Here is a 19,524-nt window from a genome sequence, read left to right as displayed (position 1 = left end):
CAAAACCTTTGCAAGGGCCGACCGTTTCAAGAGCCTGTGCCGCAGATTATCCTGACGACGGACGCTTCAATCCAAGGATGGGGAGCGCATGTACTCCATTACACGGTGCAGGGACTATGGACGCTACAGCAAAGGAAGATGCACATCAATGTACTGGAACTGATGGCGATCTTCATGGCCTTAAAGGCATTCAAAGTACATCTGTGCAACAAGGTCGTGTTGATCCGGACGGACAACATGACAGCCATGTACTACATTCAGAAGCAGGGGGGCACACACTCTCCGCAGCTGTCTCATCTGGCTCAGAGCATGTGGAAGTGGGCCATTCAGAGGAACATTTTCCTCATGGCAGAACATCTCCCAGGCAAGGACAATCAAATGGCGGACCTGCTCAGCAGGCACAGCCACCAAATGCACGAGTGGGAGATACATCCATCAGTACTCCAACCGTACTTCCAAAGGTGGGGTCATCCAGAGATCGACTTGTTCGCCACAATGGAGAACGCAAAATGCCAAAGCTTCGCCGCCAGGTTCCCACACCCGCAATCGCAGGGCAATGCGATATGGATGAACTGGTGAGGCAGATTTGCGTACGCTTTTCCCGCAGCACCTCTGATACCGCTGGTGGCGCGCAAGCTCAGGCAGCACTCGATGACTCTCATCCTAGTTGCTCCAACTTGGGCTCGCCAACCATGGTACACCACGTTTCTGGAACTTTCCGTGGTACCGCATCAAAGGCTTCATCTCACACCCCGCCTTCTGACGCAGAGCCATGGCGACATTCAGCACCCAGATCCGCAACAGCTCAACCTAGCGATCTGGCTCCTGAAGTCCTAGAGTTTGGCTACCTCAACCTTCCTCCCAATTGCATGGACATCATTCGGGAGGCTAGGAAGCCCACTACTAGAGCATGTTATGCGGCAAAATGGAAACGGTTTGTCATCTATTGCGCAAACCACAACATTGATCCACTAGATGCTTCTATTCAGAACATCATCTGTTACCTGTTCCATCTATACAAGTGTAATCTGGCATATACTTCCATTCGCATTCATCTGTCTGCGATGGCCGCATACCTCCAAAATAGACAGCACCTTTCACTTTTCAAAGTGCCTGCCATCAAAGCATTTCTGGAAGGCCTCAAAAGAGTCATTCCGCCACGGACTCCACCAGCTCCTGAATGGAACCTCAATGTGGTTCTTACAAGACTGATGGGTCCTCCCTTTGAGCCACTACATTCCTGCGAGATTCAGTTCTTGACATGGAAAGTGGCTTTCCTTGTAGCAATTACATCGCTACGGAGGGTTAGTGAACTGCAAGCCCTCACAATCCAAGAGCCTTTCTTCCAAGTTCATTCAAACAGGGTAGTGCTCCGCACTAACCCTAAATTTCTACCCAAGGTTGTGTCTAGGTTCCACATCAACCAAACCATTGAGTTGCCGGTGTTCTTTCAAAATCCAGAGTCACTGGCGGAGCGGATGCTCCACACCCTTGACGTTAAACGGGCCCTAATGTATTACATTGATAGGACCAGGGATTTTAGAAAGACTAAGCAGCTTTTTGTTGCCTTTGCGCCACATCACAAAGGTAACCCTATTTCCAAGGCTGGCATTGCTAGGTGGATCGTGAAATGTATTCAAATCTGCTATGCAAAGGCAAAACGCACTCTTACCGTTCCACCAAGAGCCCACTCCACCAGAAAGTTGGGGGCCTCTATGGCTTTCCTTGGAAACATTCCCTTAGAGGACATATGTAGAGCAGCCACATGGTCTACCACACACACATTTACTAAGCATTACTGTGTAGACGTGCACTCCAAACAGCAGGCAGCTGTAGGGCTGGCTGTTCTCAAGACACTTTTCCAAACTGCTGCAGCTGGCATGGGCGGCCGCCGCTAATGGAGGGACTGCTATGTATTCTATGCACAGATATGAATTCAGCAGCCCGCATGCCTCGAACTGCAAATGCTACTTACCAGTATGCCTCTGTTCTTGGCATGTAGGGCTGCTGACATTCATATCGCCTGCCCTCCTCCCCGGCGCCTGTAGCAGCTGCAGTGTTCACATATCATTTCATGGCATGGTCATCATTCACTGAGTTTCACTCCATCTTGGCCACAATGGCTAAAAACAATCTGGGGATGGAGTCAATGCCCATGCGCACTGTAGTCCAGGGGAGGAGCCGCCTATCTCGTGATACTTCGAAGACTCTTCCAGGACAACAATGTGCAATCATCCGGACCCAACACTAGGCGGCGATCTATGCACAGATATGAATGTCAGCAGCCCTACATGCCAAGAACAGATGCATACTGGTCTAAGTAGCATTTGCATTTATATACTGCAATAGTATGCGAAAAATGTCTTTTCCCGCATTCCAGGTACAAGCGATTAATTGCCGAGGCTTGTGAAATAGCTTTGCTTTTGCAGTTATCCAAATGTCTCTTGGCTGAGCACCTGTTTGTAAAAAATGTACCTAAGTAAGGGTAAAAGTTTACTACTTCCATTTTTTCATCTCCCAAGAACCATTTCAAATTTGTTCTAACCTTGCAGCCGTTATAACGTAAAATCATCACTTTACTCTTCGAAATATTTATCACTGGGTCTCTCCATCAATCTCAGCAAGTCACAACTAGAACCGTCCCAAAGACCAGCTTTCTTAGGAGCAACCTTGGAGACACAACTGGTCCGAGCTTTCGTATCGGACGAGAGACAAGAAAGGATACAAGACATGGCTCGGACTTTGCCAGCAAGAAGGTCAGTTTCAGTCCGACAGTTCAAGTCTTTTCTGGGGATGATTTCTTCTTGCATTCCTTTGATACCGAATTGCCGCCTCAGGATGAGGCCTCTTCAGGAAGGCAATGGCTGCAGGTCTCCGGCTCATTCGAAGATCTCATCCGAATCACCCCTCGCATCTGAGGATCTCTTCTCTGGTGGATTCAGGAGAGCATTTACAACAGGGTTGCTCGTTCCTTCAAGACGCACCAAACTTCACAATCACCACAGACACATCCCTCGAGGGTTGGGGAGCACATCTTCAAGGACTGACACCAGCGGGAGATGGAGCCCTCAACAGAAGGTCTGGCACATCAATCTGTTGGAGTTAATAGCCATCTTCCTAGCCCTCAAGTCATTTCGCGCAATCATTCAAGGGGCCACGGTATTGGTTCGCACAGACAATACTACAAGCATGCATTATGTAGGGAGGAACCTGGTCAGTTCGCCTGTCTCAAGAAGCCCAGGAAATATGGGCATGGGCAGTACGACACACAATCAATATTTTGGCTGTTCATGTACCGGGAACTGCAAACGTTCTTGCGGACACCCTCAGCAGGTCAACAGTGTCCACACACGAATGGGAACTTCATCAACCAACGGTGGATCTGATTTTTCAACAGTGGGGTCATCCAGATCTAGACCTCTTTGCGACCAAGGAGAACAGCAAATGCCTGTTCTTTGCAAGCTGGCATCCCCACAAGGACTCTCAGGGGAATGCGTTTTCGATCAATTGGTCTCAAATATATGCTTACGCCTTTCCTCCGATACCGTTGGTTCCCAGAGTTCTCTGGAAGATGAAGAAAGAACTGTGTCGCCTGATTCTCATCGCCCCCAGGTGGCCTCGACAGTACTGGTTCACCGAGCTCCTTCTATCGGAGTGCAAACCAATTCTGTTTCGACCAAGATCGAATCTCCTCTCCATTCAGGATGGTCAGATTTACCATCCGGACCCGGCTTCTCTGAAATTAGCGGCTTGGCACCTGAGTACCTTGAATTCGTCCATCTGAATATCCCTGCAGATTGTAAGGAGGTACTAGCCAAAGCAAGAGCACCTGCTACGATAAAGACATACAGACTTAAATGGAAAATATTCTGTATCTGGTGTTACTCGGCTGGGATTCATCCTTTTCAAGCAAGGCCGGATCAGATATTGCCTTTTTTCTTACACCTGGCAAGATCAGGTTTATCTCACAGAACGCTAAAGGTTTTCCTAGCAGCCATTTCAAGGTATCGTCCGGATGGGTCCACTTCGCTTTACTCTTCAAGAATAATACAGCAGTTCTTTAAAGGACTTTTCAGAATGTTTCCTCCAGTACGTCATCCACCTCCATCATGGCATCTCAATATAGTTTTAGCACCCCCTTTTGAACCAATTCACAGAGTAGATTTAACATTTCTTATATGGAAAGTGTCTCTTTTGTTAGCTTTGACTTCATCTAGAAGAGTCAGTGATGTCCAGGCTTTCACTGTCTATCCAACTTTCTTACAGTTCACATCTAATTCAGTAGTACTCCGCACAAACCCAAAATGTATGCCTAAGGTGCCTTCAGACTTTCACCTGAACGAGCCAGTCATCTTAAGAAAATTTTTTCCTAACCCGCAATCCCCTGCGAGAGGTACAATTGACATCAAGAGGTGTTTAAAGTTCTATTTGCAAAGAACCTCTGCAATACGCAAATCCGATCAATTGTTTGTCGCTTATGGGAAGATACGACAAGGCCATGCACTGTCTAAACAAACAATAGTTAGATGAATCTCTGCGCCTGTTGACTTTTGCCATATACAAGCAGGAAGGCCTTTACAGGCAACTCCTCTAAGGGCTCATTCTACAAGAGCTGTGTCTTCCTAGACTGCTCTTTTCGCTGGAGTTCCTCTGCAGCAGATCTGCAGAGCAGCACCTGGTCCGGCAGGCATACATTCACCAAGCACTATTGTTTGGATACAGCTGACGAGACTGATGCTTCAGTGGGTCAAGCATTTATGTGGAATCTTTTCAAATAAGGTCAGCCTCTGTTTCCCTCCTCCTCTTACTGCTTTTCAGACGCTTATTCATGCTTATTATTATGTACATTCTCATGTAACTGCAATTTCATGCTTTTGGAAATTAGACATTTTATTATATGATTGTGTTTTTTCATATGTACAGACTTATGCTACAAATAGCGTCTTCCAAGAATGGGTATATACTGCTCTCTACTCTGATTCAACCTTGTGAATCTATGAAAGACACCCCAATACTGGAGAAGAACAATAGTTACCTGTAATCTGTGGTTCTCCAGTATTGGTGTCTTTCATAGATTCACATGCAACCCGCCCACCTCCCCTTAGAGGCTCATAGGCTACATTGGTTTACCATCACTCCCGTGCGAGAAAATCTGAGAGCCTGAGCCTCTGGGGAGAACTTTCTGGTGGGTGCTGTTGCCTGATTGGCTGCAGTTCGGGCTATACAAAATGACTAGGATAGTCATGAGTGTTTAAGTTTTTTCTCCTGTAGCTTGGGCTACTTTACTTCCTGGTTGGTTATTGCCAGGTTTTTTTTTAAATATGTTATTATGGCATATTATTACTTTTTATGTACCGTGGGACTCCCACTCCGACGACTTGGAATGATTCAGGCATGTGAATCTATGAAAGACACCAATACTGGAGAACCACAGATTACAGGTAAGTAACTATTGTTCATCTCCCACTATTAGCAAGGTTTTTTATCTTTATGACTTGAGATTAATTTTATAGCTACCTGTTAATATTTCATACGGATTGTAGAGACATTTTTGTAAAAGGCTCTAAATACTGTGATTTTGTTATTGTGTTGTACTTTTATGGTATTGTTGTATACCGAATAAAGTATTTTTTTGATGATGATGATAACTAAAGAAATAATCTATTGAAATCTTTCAAACAATCATTAAGCAGCGAATGGGATAGAATAGGTTGGATATACAAACATATTCAGGCTTGCTATACATGTTGTGAAATTCAGGCATTAAGCAGAGGTAAGAAACATCAAACATGGCAGAGTGGATTATTTATTATTTATGGAGGTTTTTTCTTGTTGCTTCTCTTCTGGTCCAGTACTTGTTATTTCATTTTTGGTTATTTCAAGACAGTGAACACGTGTTTTCCATTGTGCAGCTTTAGGGGTAAATATGGAGGGGGGGGGGGCAAATACTGTTTCGAGGCTCTGTGGTATCTTGAATAGAATCAATAGCTGCTTTTATTATGTCTTTGGTCTCAGACACCAGGATGCAACTTGGAATGTTGGTCACATTGCTGTCTGCGTGAGGCATCTTTCGCGCTCCCTATCTCGTAACAGTATTTGATGATAGCCATGAAATAAGGACATGCTGGTACCTAATTTAGTGATACTTGTAGTCCATTTATTGATTTTGATAGCATTAGAGACTGAGTTAAAAAAATAAATGATATAGCACAAACTTGACCCGAAGGTATCGTAGCGCTTCACATGAACACCTATTTCGTTACAGACGAACACATTCCTTATTGTTAGGCGCGGGGAGATTAAGTGATTTGCCCAAAATCACAGGAAGTTGAGTGTCCCTACTGAGACTCAAACCTGGTTCCCCAGATTCGAGGTAGACTGCTCCAGCCGTAAGGCTATATCCTCTCCCTGAAAGTCGAGTTGAGTTTGTCAGGATTTAAACTTGGGACCTGAAGATCATATCACGTCCGCAATGAGTGCTAATCATGCCAAGCCATCTTGAGTCTGGTGTATCAAGTACAACCTCTGCATTTAGGACTCATAATGGTGCAAGTCCTGAGAAAAATCATTTCTTCAAGCTGTGATTATGAAGATGACCTTTCAGGATAATAAATGCAGGACTCCCAGGAGTGGTGTAGTTAGTGTGGCCTTGATGGAGGTACAAATCTAGACGGTCTACATCTCTGCCCAACCTTAAATCGATTATTGTCACTTGCTGACCGGTGGCCTATGAAGTGTTTTTATGCAGTGTCTAAAGCTCATGATATTAAGTGGGACAAAGTCCTATCTCATTTGCCCAGAATGCCAGCTTTACTCTGTGGACACTTGCTTGCGGACACAGGATGGTGTCTAGTTGGTGAGCCATTTATGAAACCAAATAGTGCTCCACAACACATATACTTAGGTGTAAGTCCATTTGAGACATAAAGCTAGTCAAGTTGGTGACGGAAGAGGGGTGTCTGAGCAGAGGCGGAAGCTCCATGAGTGGTCTCCCCTACCAAGCTCTAAATGGCTTCAGGTTGTTTGGCTGCTGTGTGACTGATTTTACTTGAGATTTCAAATTTATTTTTCTCCACCTCCACTATTGGAAGCACTAGTCTAAGTGTGATTGTAGAATTAGTTGACATCTTTAGAATTTAAGGAGCAAAAGGAAGCTTTGTTGATCGCTTGTAAGTAACACTTATTGTAGGAATGGTTGTCAGTTGTGCTTATACTTAAAGTCCAGGTCTTTTGTGTGGCACCATTAAGGTATCTTACATGTGATGTTTCTAGGAACAGGAATGTGGGTTAGTGAAATACAGGCATTTGAGCTGAACCCTCTGTTCTGTTTCCCTGCATAACAATGTTTGAATAGTCTATGTTTTAACCCCTTCGGTGCTCATGACGGAACGGTTCCGTCATGAGCGTCGGTTGGCCTGTGCTCATGACGGAACCGTTCCGTCATGAGTCCATAGGTTCTTTAGAACCTTCAGCACCTTAGCGGAATTCGCGCAGCACTGGAGGGGTTAATGCTCCTCCCTGTGTTTATGCTTCCATCCTGAAAAGATCTACTCTTTAGTGTGATGTAAAAACAATTTAGCATATTTCCTTTTAAAGGAACATGCAGTTCAACTTTACATCGCTAATATTGTTATCCTATAAAAGTATTTGCAAGGGGTGTCATTGTTCATGTAGATTACATGTTTATGGAGGATTCCTTTGGAAATTTGTAAAGCGGCTTAAATCCCCAGGACGCTCAAAATACTGAAGTGTCATTACTTTTTTTTTAAACTAGGACATCTTCAGAACTCTGTCATACTGTAACAAGTCGATGCTCCACATTCGTATGTCATAAATGTTTTCCGATGATCCAACTACTTTTTTACTTTGGAAACGTGCTTTTACCAACAGACATTAAAGATCCTGCGCAATTCAGACTTAAAACCATATATCATCTTCATTGCTCCTCCATCTCAGGAGAGATTGCGTGCATTGTTGGCCAAAGAAGGAAAAAACCCAAAGGTAAGAGTTATTTTACTTGTTTTAGTGTTTTCTGCCAGCACAGTTTGTTTCTTATGTGTATAGTCACTTGCCAAGGAGTAAGATGGTTTGCTATTGAATTAAATCCTGTAGACTAGGTGTGCGAAATTTCAGGAATAAAGTGTTTGTGGCATGTGTAACTGGGGCAACACATGCTCTGCATACTCCTACCATTTAATGTTGGACTTGGACGTGTGCAACTTGCTTTTCTTTGAAGAAGTCTTTCGAATCACGAGGTATAGTAATTCCTCCTATGACTGGTAATGCTCATGGGCATTGCCTCTATTGTTAGATTGTTTCCGCATGGCGGGTGAGGATGAAGATGAAGCATAAAGAACATAATGAGTTGAGTGAGGACTATGTGGGGCCCCGGGAGCACATTAGGTAGGATAACTAATTTTGGGCCTTCCATAAAGACTTAAGTGAGCTTCTGCTTACTTTTGCTTTGCTTTATGACTGTAGAGCTCCTCTCTTTCTGCTTCTCCCATTATGTGCCAGTTTGCGTTCACCTCTTATCTTGAGGCTGGTTGTTCACAAACTAGTGAATGACTCAAGTCCTTAATCTGCCTTTTAGTTGCCAATGAGCATTGGGAATGCACTGCCAGAAGAGCATTTAAACCAGGCACTTCTCCCCACAAGAGCAAACTTTGGATAGTCTGGTAATATCATGGTGCCTTTTCCACTAAAGTTATTTGCAGAAGCAATTCTAACTCAAAATGCACCTGCCATGTCACCGTCATTTATGATATTTTAAATTCTGAGCTAATTGAGACCCTGCTGATGAAAGGGGATTACTACAGAGCTGAGTTGCTATCATGTGTGCGGCCAGGTTTCCTTGCACTTTCCCACGCTTGATGAATGTTGTTGAAACCCAAGTAGTTATAAAAAAGTACAGAAATTATTTGTGACTCACTGCATCCAGCAAATCCTTGATATCATTGTTTTTATTGCCAAACCATCTGATATGTTTTGTTAGCTGAGGGCGTGCCAGAGCCTTGGCACATATAGTGGACAGTGACCAAACTACATGAAATATTATGACACAAGTTAGCACAAATGAGTGATTGCGCCAATGCAAGCCATCTCGAATGGAGCTTATACCTGCTCTAGAATATTAGTTACAAGTGAACTATTCTCTTACATTGAAAATTATATCTGAAAGAAACAGGTTAGTATTAGATTCCTTACCTTAGAATATCCCCAGGCGTCAGTCTGGATCCGGAAACTTTTGCGTAGCAGTACCCCTGCGCGTCGGTAGGCGTCGTCTGCAGGCGTCCCCTGCGGTTCCGCGTCCGTCGTCGGCATCGTGCGCCGTGATGACGTCGCTGGAGTATTTAGACGCCGCCTCCGCGCGCTGACGTCAGTTCTTCTTTTTTCCGCGCCAGTTAGCGCAGATCCGAGAAGTGCAGTACTCCGGTCTTTTGACCAAGTTTTTTTTGATCTTTTGATCTCTTTGAATCTTCTACGGTGCCGGTAGGATGCCCGGTTTTAAAAACTGTGACGACTGTGACCGGACGATGTCAGTCACGGATCATCACCGACTCTGTCTCCGGTGCCTGGGCCCCGACCACGACGTGGACGCCTGCGTCGATTGCCGGGCCTTGACGAATAAGGCTAGGCGGGAGCGGTCCCGCAAGCTGCTCGAGCTCCGGGTGTCGGCCCCGCGTCGAGAGCGGTCCCGGTCTGGCCGGAGGTCAAGGGAGCGATCGAGGGAGCGGTCACGGAGCCGTCACGAGCGCTCCGGGAGTCGTCACCATTCATCTGGTTCCTCAGGTAGGAAGCACAAGAAGTCGGGGCGTCGTCATCGTGCCCCCGACTCCCCCCGACGCGGCCGGGGGTTCGGGTGACCCCCCCCTCGCGGCTCCGTGTGAGTCGCCGACGCTGCCTGCTCCATACCCTGCGGTCCCTGGGCAAGGCGCGTCGCCCGAGGAGATAGAGGCGTTCCTCATGGCCATGAGGGCTCTTTCTCCTCCGGCGGGTTCCGCGGCGCCTTCGGGCCCTGTGAACCCGTCCGGGGGCCCTAGCGGTTCGGGTGACCCTGCCTCGACGCCGTCGGGTGCCCCGGCCCCGACGCCGCCGACGGCTCCGGTCCCGGCGCCGCAGGGGCCCTCGGGGTCGACGCCGGCTGGTCAACCGGCCTCTCCGGCGCCGATTCCATCGGGGCAACCACTGGCGCCGCCCCGGCGCCAGCTCCGGCCGGCGCCGTCCCCATTCCCTCTCCGAATCCGGAGTCGGACCGGCGTCGTCCGACGCCGGGTTCGAGGCCGATGGGGCCTGTGAACCCCGAGGAGCCGGTCTACATTGCTGACTCCGAATATAGTGAGGATGTAGAATACGGAGAGGGGTGGGAGGGGTCTGAGGACCCTCTGACACGCGAGTGTCAGTACGACATGGACTGGACGGGTGACTTGGGTGACGCCAGTGGTCTGGATGACTCCCCCAACCCTGGTTTTGTCTCGCCTCCTACCGTGGCTACGGAGGAGGGGGCTGCTTATTCAGTGGTGTTGATGAGGGCTGCCAAGGCCTTACACCTTGAGCTCCCCGTCGCGGCCGTGAGGACTAACATCCTCACTGAGGTCCTCAAACCGCAGTCATGCCCACAGGAGCCACTGCTGCCGTTCAACGAGGCCTTAACTGACGTTCTTTTGGGCACGTGGTCCAGGCCCGCTTCAGGTTCGCCTGTTGATAGGAACGTGGCCAGGCGCCACCGTCCGTGTTCGGACGACCCTAAGTTTCTGTCCACCCATCCCACCCCTGAGAGTCTGGTGATCCAGGCCTCCACTTCCCAGACCGCATTCCCGTCGGCCCCGCCCGACAGGGAATCAAAGAGATACGACCAGTATGGCAAAAAGGTCTTCTCGTCCCTGAGTCTGGGACTGCGGTCTTGCAACACCGCGTGCCTCTTGGGCCGCTACACCCACTCTCTGTGGGATACGGTCGCTGACCTGCTGCCTGAATGCCCGCCGGAGGTACGGGCTAAGCTGGGCAAGGCTTTGATTGAAGGCCGAGACGCAGCAAGATACTCCATCAGGTGTGGTCTTGATACGACCGACTCGCTGGGCAGGGCGATGTCCACGACGGTGGCGATTCGTCGCCACGCCTGGCTGAGATCCGCCAACTTCTCGGCAGATGTCCAGAATGCTTTAATGGACATGCCGTTTGATGGCAGTCGCCTGTTTGGTGACAAAGCGGACCACGCGCTAGAGCGCTTCAAGGACTCCAGGGTCACGGCCAAGTCCTTGGGTCTCTCGACCCAGCGCCAGCAAACGGGTTCGTTTCGCTCCTTTCGTGGCCAAGGAAGGGGCGGTCCCACACGTGCTGCCAGCCACGCGCCGCAACAAACTTATCAACGCGGTGGCGGCCGTGGAAACCGCCGTGGTGGCGGTCAGGGACAGCGGCGAGGTCAGGCCACACCTCCCCCCGCAGCATCTGCCACTAAATCCTCCTAGTCCGTGCTTTCAGGCCCATGTGACGCCGGTGGGGGGCAGGGTTCGCCATCACCTCTCCCACTGGCGCACAATAACATCGGACAGGTGGGTGCAGCAGCTCGTCCGAAGGGGCTACTCCCTCCCCTTCGAGACAACTCCTCCAGCCATGCCACCGCAGAACCACCGTGTGTCGGGGGACCACTTGACACTTCTGAGGGAGGAAGTTACGGCCCTCTTGGCCAAGGGGGCCATCGAGCGCGTTCCTGGGCCAGAAGTAGGACGTGGTTGCTATTCCCACTACTTTCTGGTACCCAAGAAGGACAAAGGGGGCCTACGTCCTATCTTGGATCTAAGGAACGTCAACGGCTTCCTCCGGAAGGAGAAGTTCAAGATGTTGACTTTAGCTCAGGTCTTGGCTGCTCTAGACCCGCAAGACTGGATGGTAGCGTTGGACTTGCAGGATGCGTATTTTCACATCCCCGTCCTGCCGGCCCACCGGCGTTACCTGCGGTTCACGGTAGGCCACGAGCACTTTCAGTTTATCCCCTTCGGCCTTACCAGCGCCCCACGGGTGTTCACCAAGGTGATGGCGGTGGTCGCAGCTCATCTGCGCAGATTGGGGGTTTCAGTCTTCCCCTATCTAGACGACTGGTTGTTGAAGGCGGGCTCGCCCCAGACAGTCGTCCACCACCTTCAGATGACGGCAGACCTCCTGCACGAGCTGGGGTTCTCCATCAATGTGCCGAAATCACAACTGTGTCCCTCTCAGAAGCTCCTTTTCATCGGAGTGGTTCTCGACTCGGCGCAGTTTCGGGTCTATCCTCCGGAACGGCGAGTCCAGGATATACAGGCTTTGATTCCCATCTTTCAGCCGTTATCCCGGGTTTCGGTCAGGTTGACGCTGCGGCTGCTGGGGCTGATGGCTTCCTGCATCCTTCTGGTGCATCACGCCCGGTGGCGGATGCGGGCTCTGCAGTGGGACCTGAAGTTTCAGTGGGCCCAGCATCAGGGCAACCTGTCCGACCATGTCTTGATCTCAGAGGGCGCTGCAAGACAACTGCAGTGGTGGCTTACGGACCGCGATTGGGTCAGAGGCAGATCCCTCTCCCTTCCCCAACCGGAGCACGTTGTTGTGACGGACGCGTCCCTCCAGGGCTGGGGAGGCCACCTGGGAGAGGCAGAGATCAGAGGCATCTGGTCTACGGCGGAGTCCACTCCATATAAACCTGTTGGAGCTCCGGGCGATTCGTTTGGCACTGAAAGCCTTTCTTCCCTTTGTCAACGGGAGTGTAGTGCAGGTGTTCACGGACAACACCACCGCCATGTGGTACTGCAACAAGCAGGGCGGGGTGGGGTCGTGGACCCTTTGCCAGGAGGCTCTGCGCCTCTGGCAATGGCTGGAACGTCAGGGTGTGACTCTGACGGTTCAACAACTGGCAGGTTCTCTGAACACCAGGGTGACGAACTCAGCCGTCGGTGCTCGATGGATCACGAATGGCGTCTGAACTCTGACGTGGCGCAAGGCCTCTTTCGGTAATGGGGAGAGCCTTGGTTAGATCTATTCGCCACAGAAGAGAACGCGCAATGTCATCAGTTCTGCGCGTTGGAGTTTCCAAGACGGCACTCGCACGGCGACGCCTTTCGGCGCGAGTGGAGCTGCGGTCTGTTATACGCCTTTCCGCCTATACCACTTCTGCCCAGAGTGCTGAAGAAGATCAGGCGCGACCGGGCCCAAGTCATCCTTGTGGCTCCGGACTGGGCTCGAAGGTACTGGTATACCGAGCTACTCAGCACGTCAGTCGGTCCCCCGATCCGCCTGCCCCTTCAGGAGGACCTTCTGTCGCAGCAGCAGGGGACGGTCCTCCACCCGAACCTGTCCAGCCTCCACCTCCATGCGTGGAGATTGAGCGGCGGCAGTTGAGGCCATTTGACTTGCCTCCTGAAGTCTGTGATGTGATTCTGGCAGCCAGGCGTTCCTCCACAAAATCGGTATACGCCTGTCGGTGGAACAAGTTTGTGGCATGGTGCACAGCAAAGGCTGTGGATCCTCTCTCTGCCCCTCTTTCCGAGGTTCTTCTCTTCCTTCTTTCTCTTGCCCGGCAGGGCTCTGCTCTGGGCACTATCAAGGGCTACCTTTCTGCCCTTTCGGCCTTTCTGAGGTTGCCTGATCAACCTTCTTTGTTCAAGTCCCCCATTGTAACAAGATTCTTGAAGGGCATCACACACATGTATCCACCTGTTCCGTTCGTGATGTCTCAGTGGGACTTGAACCTGGTTCTGACCTTCTTGATGTGTGCTCCCTTTGAGCCACTTCATTCCTGTCCTCTCCGTCTCCTGACTTTAAAGACGGCCTTCCTGGTTGCCATCACCTCTGCCAGGAGAGTGAGTGAGCTCCAGGCTCTTTCTGTCAAACCTCCTTTCATGTCCATTCATCCAGACAAGGTGGCTCTGAGAACTAGACCTTCTTTCCTGCCCAAAGTTGTCTCTGCTTTTCACATCGGGCAGTCCATCACCCTCCCTTCCTTCTTCCCGCCTCCGCATCCTTCAAAGGATGAAGAGCGGCTCCATCGTCTGGACCCAAAACGTGCGCTTTCATTTTATATGGATCGCACACGCCAGTTCCGGGCGGATGACCAACTGTTTGTTGGCTACGTGGGTGCGAAGAAGGGACGGGCGGTACATAAACGGACCATCTCTCGGTGAGTCGTTCTGTGCATCAAAGCGTGCTACTCTTTGGCTCGGAAGGAGCCTCCTGTTGGGCTGAGGGCCCATTCCACTCGGGCCACGGCGGCTACTACTGCCCTGGGCCGGGGAGTCCCCTTGCAGGACATTTGCCAGGCGGCTACGTGGGCCTCGCTGCACACATTTGCGAGGCACTACTGCCTGGACAGTCAAGTCCGGAGGGATGGCTTCTTTGGCTGTTCTGTCCTCCAGGACTTTCTGGTGTAGGATGGTATTGGTTCGCAGACCCACCACTGGGGTTGATATTGCTGGGGTATCTATTCTAAGGTAAGGAATCTAATACTAACCTGTTTCTTTCAGATGAACAAGTTACTTACCTTCGGTAACGATATATCTGTAAGAAACAGTAGTTAGTATTAGATTCCTTACCGCCCCACCCATCCTCCCCGTTCTGCGAACTGATACCTAGGGTTAAGGACATCCCTTTTAGGGCCCTAGTTTCAAATGGCACCAGTGTTGGTTCTCACATGGCTCTGCGTGTTCTGGCGCGGAAAAGCTGTGTGCAAAGAACTGACGTCAGCGCGCGGAGGCGGCGTCTATATACTCCAGCGACGTCATCACGGCTCATGGCGCCGACGACGGACGCGGAGCCGCAGGGGACGCCTGCAGACAACGCCTACCGACGCGCAGGGGTACTGCTACGCAAATGTTTCCGGATCCAGACTGACGCCTGGGGATATTCTAAGGTAAGGAATCTAATACTAACTACTGTTTCTTACAGATATATCGTTACCAAAGGTAAGTAACTTGTTCAACAGTATCGCTGTTATCCTCAGAGGATGGGGATATAATCAAATCTCGACTCCTAAGGACAAGATGGCTCCGAAGCCAATGAAGCCTGTTTCTGACGCTTCCAAGTCGACCAAAACAGCTTCCAGCCCAAACTCTTTAGTGCCAAAACCTACAAAGCCTGCTTCCGATGCCTCCAAGCCCTTGAACCAGGCCTCATTCCGATGCCTTCAAGCCCTCGAACCATGTTTTCGACTCCGAAAACATTACCTTTGGTGCCGAAAACTATGCCAAAGGATCCAATAACAGCTCCTAAGGCTAAAGACGAGCAAAAACCAGGCCCGGAGTCGAAAGAATCGGCGCCGAAAGCAATTCCTCAAGAAGAAGAGCTTTTTAGACCTGATCCTTTGCAAAAAAGGATGTACATAGATCCAAAAACAGGACATGTTTCCACTATGCCACATAGGAAGATGAATCTACATACAGCACCTTCAACTCCAGTGCCTGTCAAGAAGAAGGATTCTGCTACATCACCTATGCACCCTTCTTCTCCTGTACCTCCTCTTTCACCTTCTATTCCTTTTAACATTTCACCTAAAATATCACCTGTTCATTCACCACAAAATTGTCCACCTCAATCTTCACCTCCACACACACCTCCTCAGAAAGATGAGTATAACCTAGGGGATGGGGGAGACCCAGATGAGCCCTTTCCATACCCTAGTGATGCACCAAACTGGGAATATCCAAACCCACAAGATGTACCAGATATCCCTGACCCACATACATATCCATCCAAACCACCTCCTCCTGAAGATAATATTGGGTTTGGCAGGGGTGTGGAATTGTTTTAAAAAATCTACTTGTCCAAGGGACAAAATTGTATAGAAATCTACTTGTCCTGCAAAAAAATCTACTTGCCATACCTCTTTACTGAATCAATAAGATAGACAGGCAAAAGTGTAAATTAGGTTGTAGACATTCAATACATTGAAGCTTCCATTTGGGAGAACAGTGTCAACAAAGGTTGCATATTTGAATCAGAAAGTCCCAGTATAATGTACACCTTGGTAATGTGTGAGTCAGTATTACATATTTACAGGATAACATTTTTGCATAAGGTATTTACAAACAATCTAAAACGCAGTCACATATCGGCTAGAACCAAGCTGCTACCCACAATGCATTTAAGATTCATGCAATAGTCAGAGGTGGATATGAATGTGATCTGTGATTATGTCTAGATTAGGGTGTCCTGCTCAGGAAAGCATGACATTTCTAGCTGTCCTGGGAAGGGTAGGAGACAATTCCTTTTTTCCAAAGGGACGGGTCTTCAGATTTCAGCCCCACTTAGATCAAAACATCATCTCTGAAAGTGTGTAAGGTTTTCATTTGGATGACTCAATCTTTGACACTGTGATACATAACGGGAAGTTTGGGGGTGGGGAGGCACACTGAGACCTATGCTGTAGAAGTCTTACCAACATTACGCAGTCAGTCCTAGAAGCATTATTAGGGAATGGAGTGTCCTTTGCAGCTGCATGTGAAATAAATCACTAAGCTTGAATCTTTACTGCACCATAGACGTCTATCTAAACATCCCAAAGAAAGAATCTACAGCAGCTCGAAAGTCCACTTCAATACTGGTTTGCTGGTCAGTATTATCTTCCACCAAGCCCAAGACTCCATTTGTTAAACAGGCTCATAAAACAGTGGCAGACACTCCTTAAGAATACCATAAACTAACAGTTGAGGTTAGGGGTGATTTACACTGCCCCAGCTTGCTATATGGAACCAATACAAGGGCAGTTCATATACTGAACTGCACATGATCTAAAATAACATGTCAGGTGACTTGCTTTTTAAATAAAGTATACAGTGGTGTAAGAGGAAACCCAGGAAAAACATGAGGAACGTATCTTGCAGGACAAATCTCCTAGCAAAAAGAACCAGTGGTCTATTAAAAAAAAAGCCAGAAGTAAAAACGGTTTTGTTTTCAAAACATTCCCCAGTTCAGCTGTAGACTAGAGACTGATCTATCACACTGTGGGGGCATTTTGAGAGGGTATGGGTGCAGACATCGTAGAGGTGACCATCCACAATAGTTTGTGAATCGTTTTTACTTTCAGAATGGAGAGCAGTAGGGAAGGGATGTGGGGGGATGGTAGTTTTACATCAGGGGTTTGAGAGGGGACAGAGGTGAGCATCCAACAGGGAGCAAAAGAAAGAAGAGTAAACGTCTAGAGATGTTTGAGGATTTAGATCCAAAAGGTAGAGAATGAAGGCGACTTAGATGGGGAAAGAGATATAAGATGACGTTTAGACTGGGCACAAGACCAAAGGCAGAAGGTTGAGACAGCCAGACAAAGACAAGTTGGACAGGGAATTCGAAATTGACAGCGTGCTGGGATAGTAAACAAGAAAAGGAAGTGTCATTAACACAAGTTGATGTAGTTGGTGTGTTAAGTAGCGAAGGTTCTGTTGTTGGCATTTCATGATTTCTGATCTAAACTAAAGCACACAGCATAAGAACAATTTCACTTTCTTCTGCTGCATCTCCGGAGAGATTTGTAACGTTAGCTCTTTCTGAGTTTCGCAGCTTTTAACGGGACATTCTACATGTAGTCTATTCACTTGCTTTGCATGTGATTACTTTCCAATAGTATAAAAAACAATCCTTCCTCACTGCCTTGGGGTACAGACCTTATCTCTGTAGTGCCATTTCAAGCACTGCTACCTTGCAAACATGTAGCTGTAATATAGAATCCAGGGCATAGGCTAGAGAAAGCCAGCACAACACAAAGGACAGACTTCTAGGCCCAGAGAGGCATTTACAGCCTAAAAGCCACAAGTCTTGCTGTTGTGAAGCAACAGAGGGCCTCACCAACCTATCTACTCTAAGCAGGATTTATTTGGACACATTTACGTTACTATGTCCACTTTACTCTGTACACTTTTAAGAAGTCCATTTCTAGGTACTGCATAAACACTATGTCCAGCCATATATGCTCCTTTGTTTATTTACCACTCCCGGTACATTTGAGGTAACCATTCCACATACCAGCTTCTTGTGGCTTATCAGCTTCTAAATGAGTGCTGAGCCTCTAACCTAGACTCACTCCCACTTAGCTACATTGTGTGATCCTGGGCAAGTGTTTTATTTTTCTGGTCCTCCATTTCCTAATCTTGCAAGATTAGCAGTGTTCACATAAAGGTTAACTCATGTTAATAAGAGCTACCTAAAACTGCAGTAAGTTGCTAAACAGCAACGGAGCACTGTTTTTAACCCTAACTTTAAAAGTGTTTGCTAGGGTTAGCAGGGACAAATAGAGCTTTCAGAGACTTGCCTGTTATTGTTGTAAATTAGGTAAAATGTTGGATATGGGCACGCCTGTTGTCAGTCAGACCAGAGCTATAGTCCGGGCCACTGGAATTATGCAGCAAGAGAGGACGAAATTATGTGGCAGGCTTGAGTATATTATGCAGCAGGAAAAGGCAAAGTATGTGACATAATTGGGTACATTTTGTAATAGTATTAGTTTATTATTTCATCATTTTCAAACTTGGTAACACCCTGTTGGCATTGGTTGCAACTCATTAATAAGAGGTGAACATCCAAATACAAAAATAATCAACCGAAAGGTGGCCAGTCCAGCTTCACAAAGAGGCTTCCTCTGTGCGGCAAAACGCAAAGTTGCATTTTTAGTAACTTTTTAATTGTTTGAGTTAGAATTTTTTTTGCAGCAGATGATGGATTATGTGGCAAATACTGCGGACTTTCCATCACCATTCCAGTGGCCCTGGCTATAGTCCGTGTGAGGGCCTGATGTCGCATCATGTAGCAGATGCTAATGGATGGCATTTCTACTAACTTAAAGAAATAACCCCTAGTCTAGCGCCCCAGTGCTGCTTTAAAGCCATGCTTGGCGCTGCACAGAACAGCATATAAAGCCTCTCAGCCTCAGTTGCAAGATTTTGGTGACATCGTATATCACAGACAGTAAGGTTTGGGCTTTTAGTTTGTGGTAAACATATCACTGCAAACCTGCCTTCTGGCAAACTCTGCCTTGCCCTTTCTGTTTTCTTTTTCTGGCCTGTGATTCCTGTGTGCTGGTGAAGGAAAAAATGCAGAGCCATAGGGGAAAGAAAAGACCATAGTGCAGACACTGGTTTACAAATTAGAGGCTCGTGAAAATGAAAGCAACAGGGGTGGCCTGTGAGCTGCACGAGAGCCCCACAGGGAAATTAAGGTGCTTTAATGTAGATTTGGTTGACACTAAAGAGGCGGAGACATCAAGCACAGACAGCAAGCAATGTGCGAAGACAGGGGCCCAAGAATTGCATGACAAAAGAAATCCAGTGCACTTTAAAGCAAGCCTCGGATACGAGGAGAGAGTAGGGGAGGAGGGGAGGGGAGGGGAGCGGAGGAGAGCGACCTGGGTTCAGCCCAGAGGCCCAAGGGTGCAGCCAAGAAAGGGCGGCATCAGAAGGGTGAATTAAGTTTTTTTTTTTTTAAGTCGGGTAAAAGCAAGGAGCAAAGAAGCTTGTCTCCTACCTGCCATTGCTGGAAGTGTTCTCCAGCTGCAAAAGCGCCATGTGGAAAATT

The 19,524-nt window shown here is 48.3% G+C and overlaps 1 protein-coding gene across 1 annotated transcript in view; it reads left to right on the top strand.

The window, feature by feature from the left end:
- PALS1 (protein associated with LIN7 1, MAGUK p55 family member) overlaps nucleotides 1-19,524 on the top strand; it is a 489,281-nt gene that overhangs the window by 390,203 nt on the left and 79,554 nt on the right. The window contains exon 13 of the mRNA XM_086951985.1: nucleotides 7,891-8,001. Coding sequence (XP_086808111.1) covers nucleotides 7,891-8,001 — 111 coding nt within the window. The remainder of the gene's footprint in view (nucleotides 1-7,890; nucleotides 8,002-19,524) is intronic.

The sequence above is a fragment of the Lissotriton vulgaris genome, unplaced genomic scaffold (genome assembly GCF_964263255.1).
Source record: "Lissotriton vulgaris unplaced genomic scaffold, aLisVul1.2 SCAFFOLD_817, whole genome shotgun sequence".
Taxonomy (NCBI): Eukaryota; Metazoa; Chordata; class Amphibia; order Caudata; family Salamandridae; genus Lissotriton; species Lissotriton vulgaris.
Note: the sequence above shows the minus strand (reverse complement) of the source record. Positions and strands in the feature narration are given on the sequence as shown.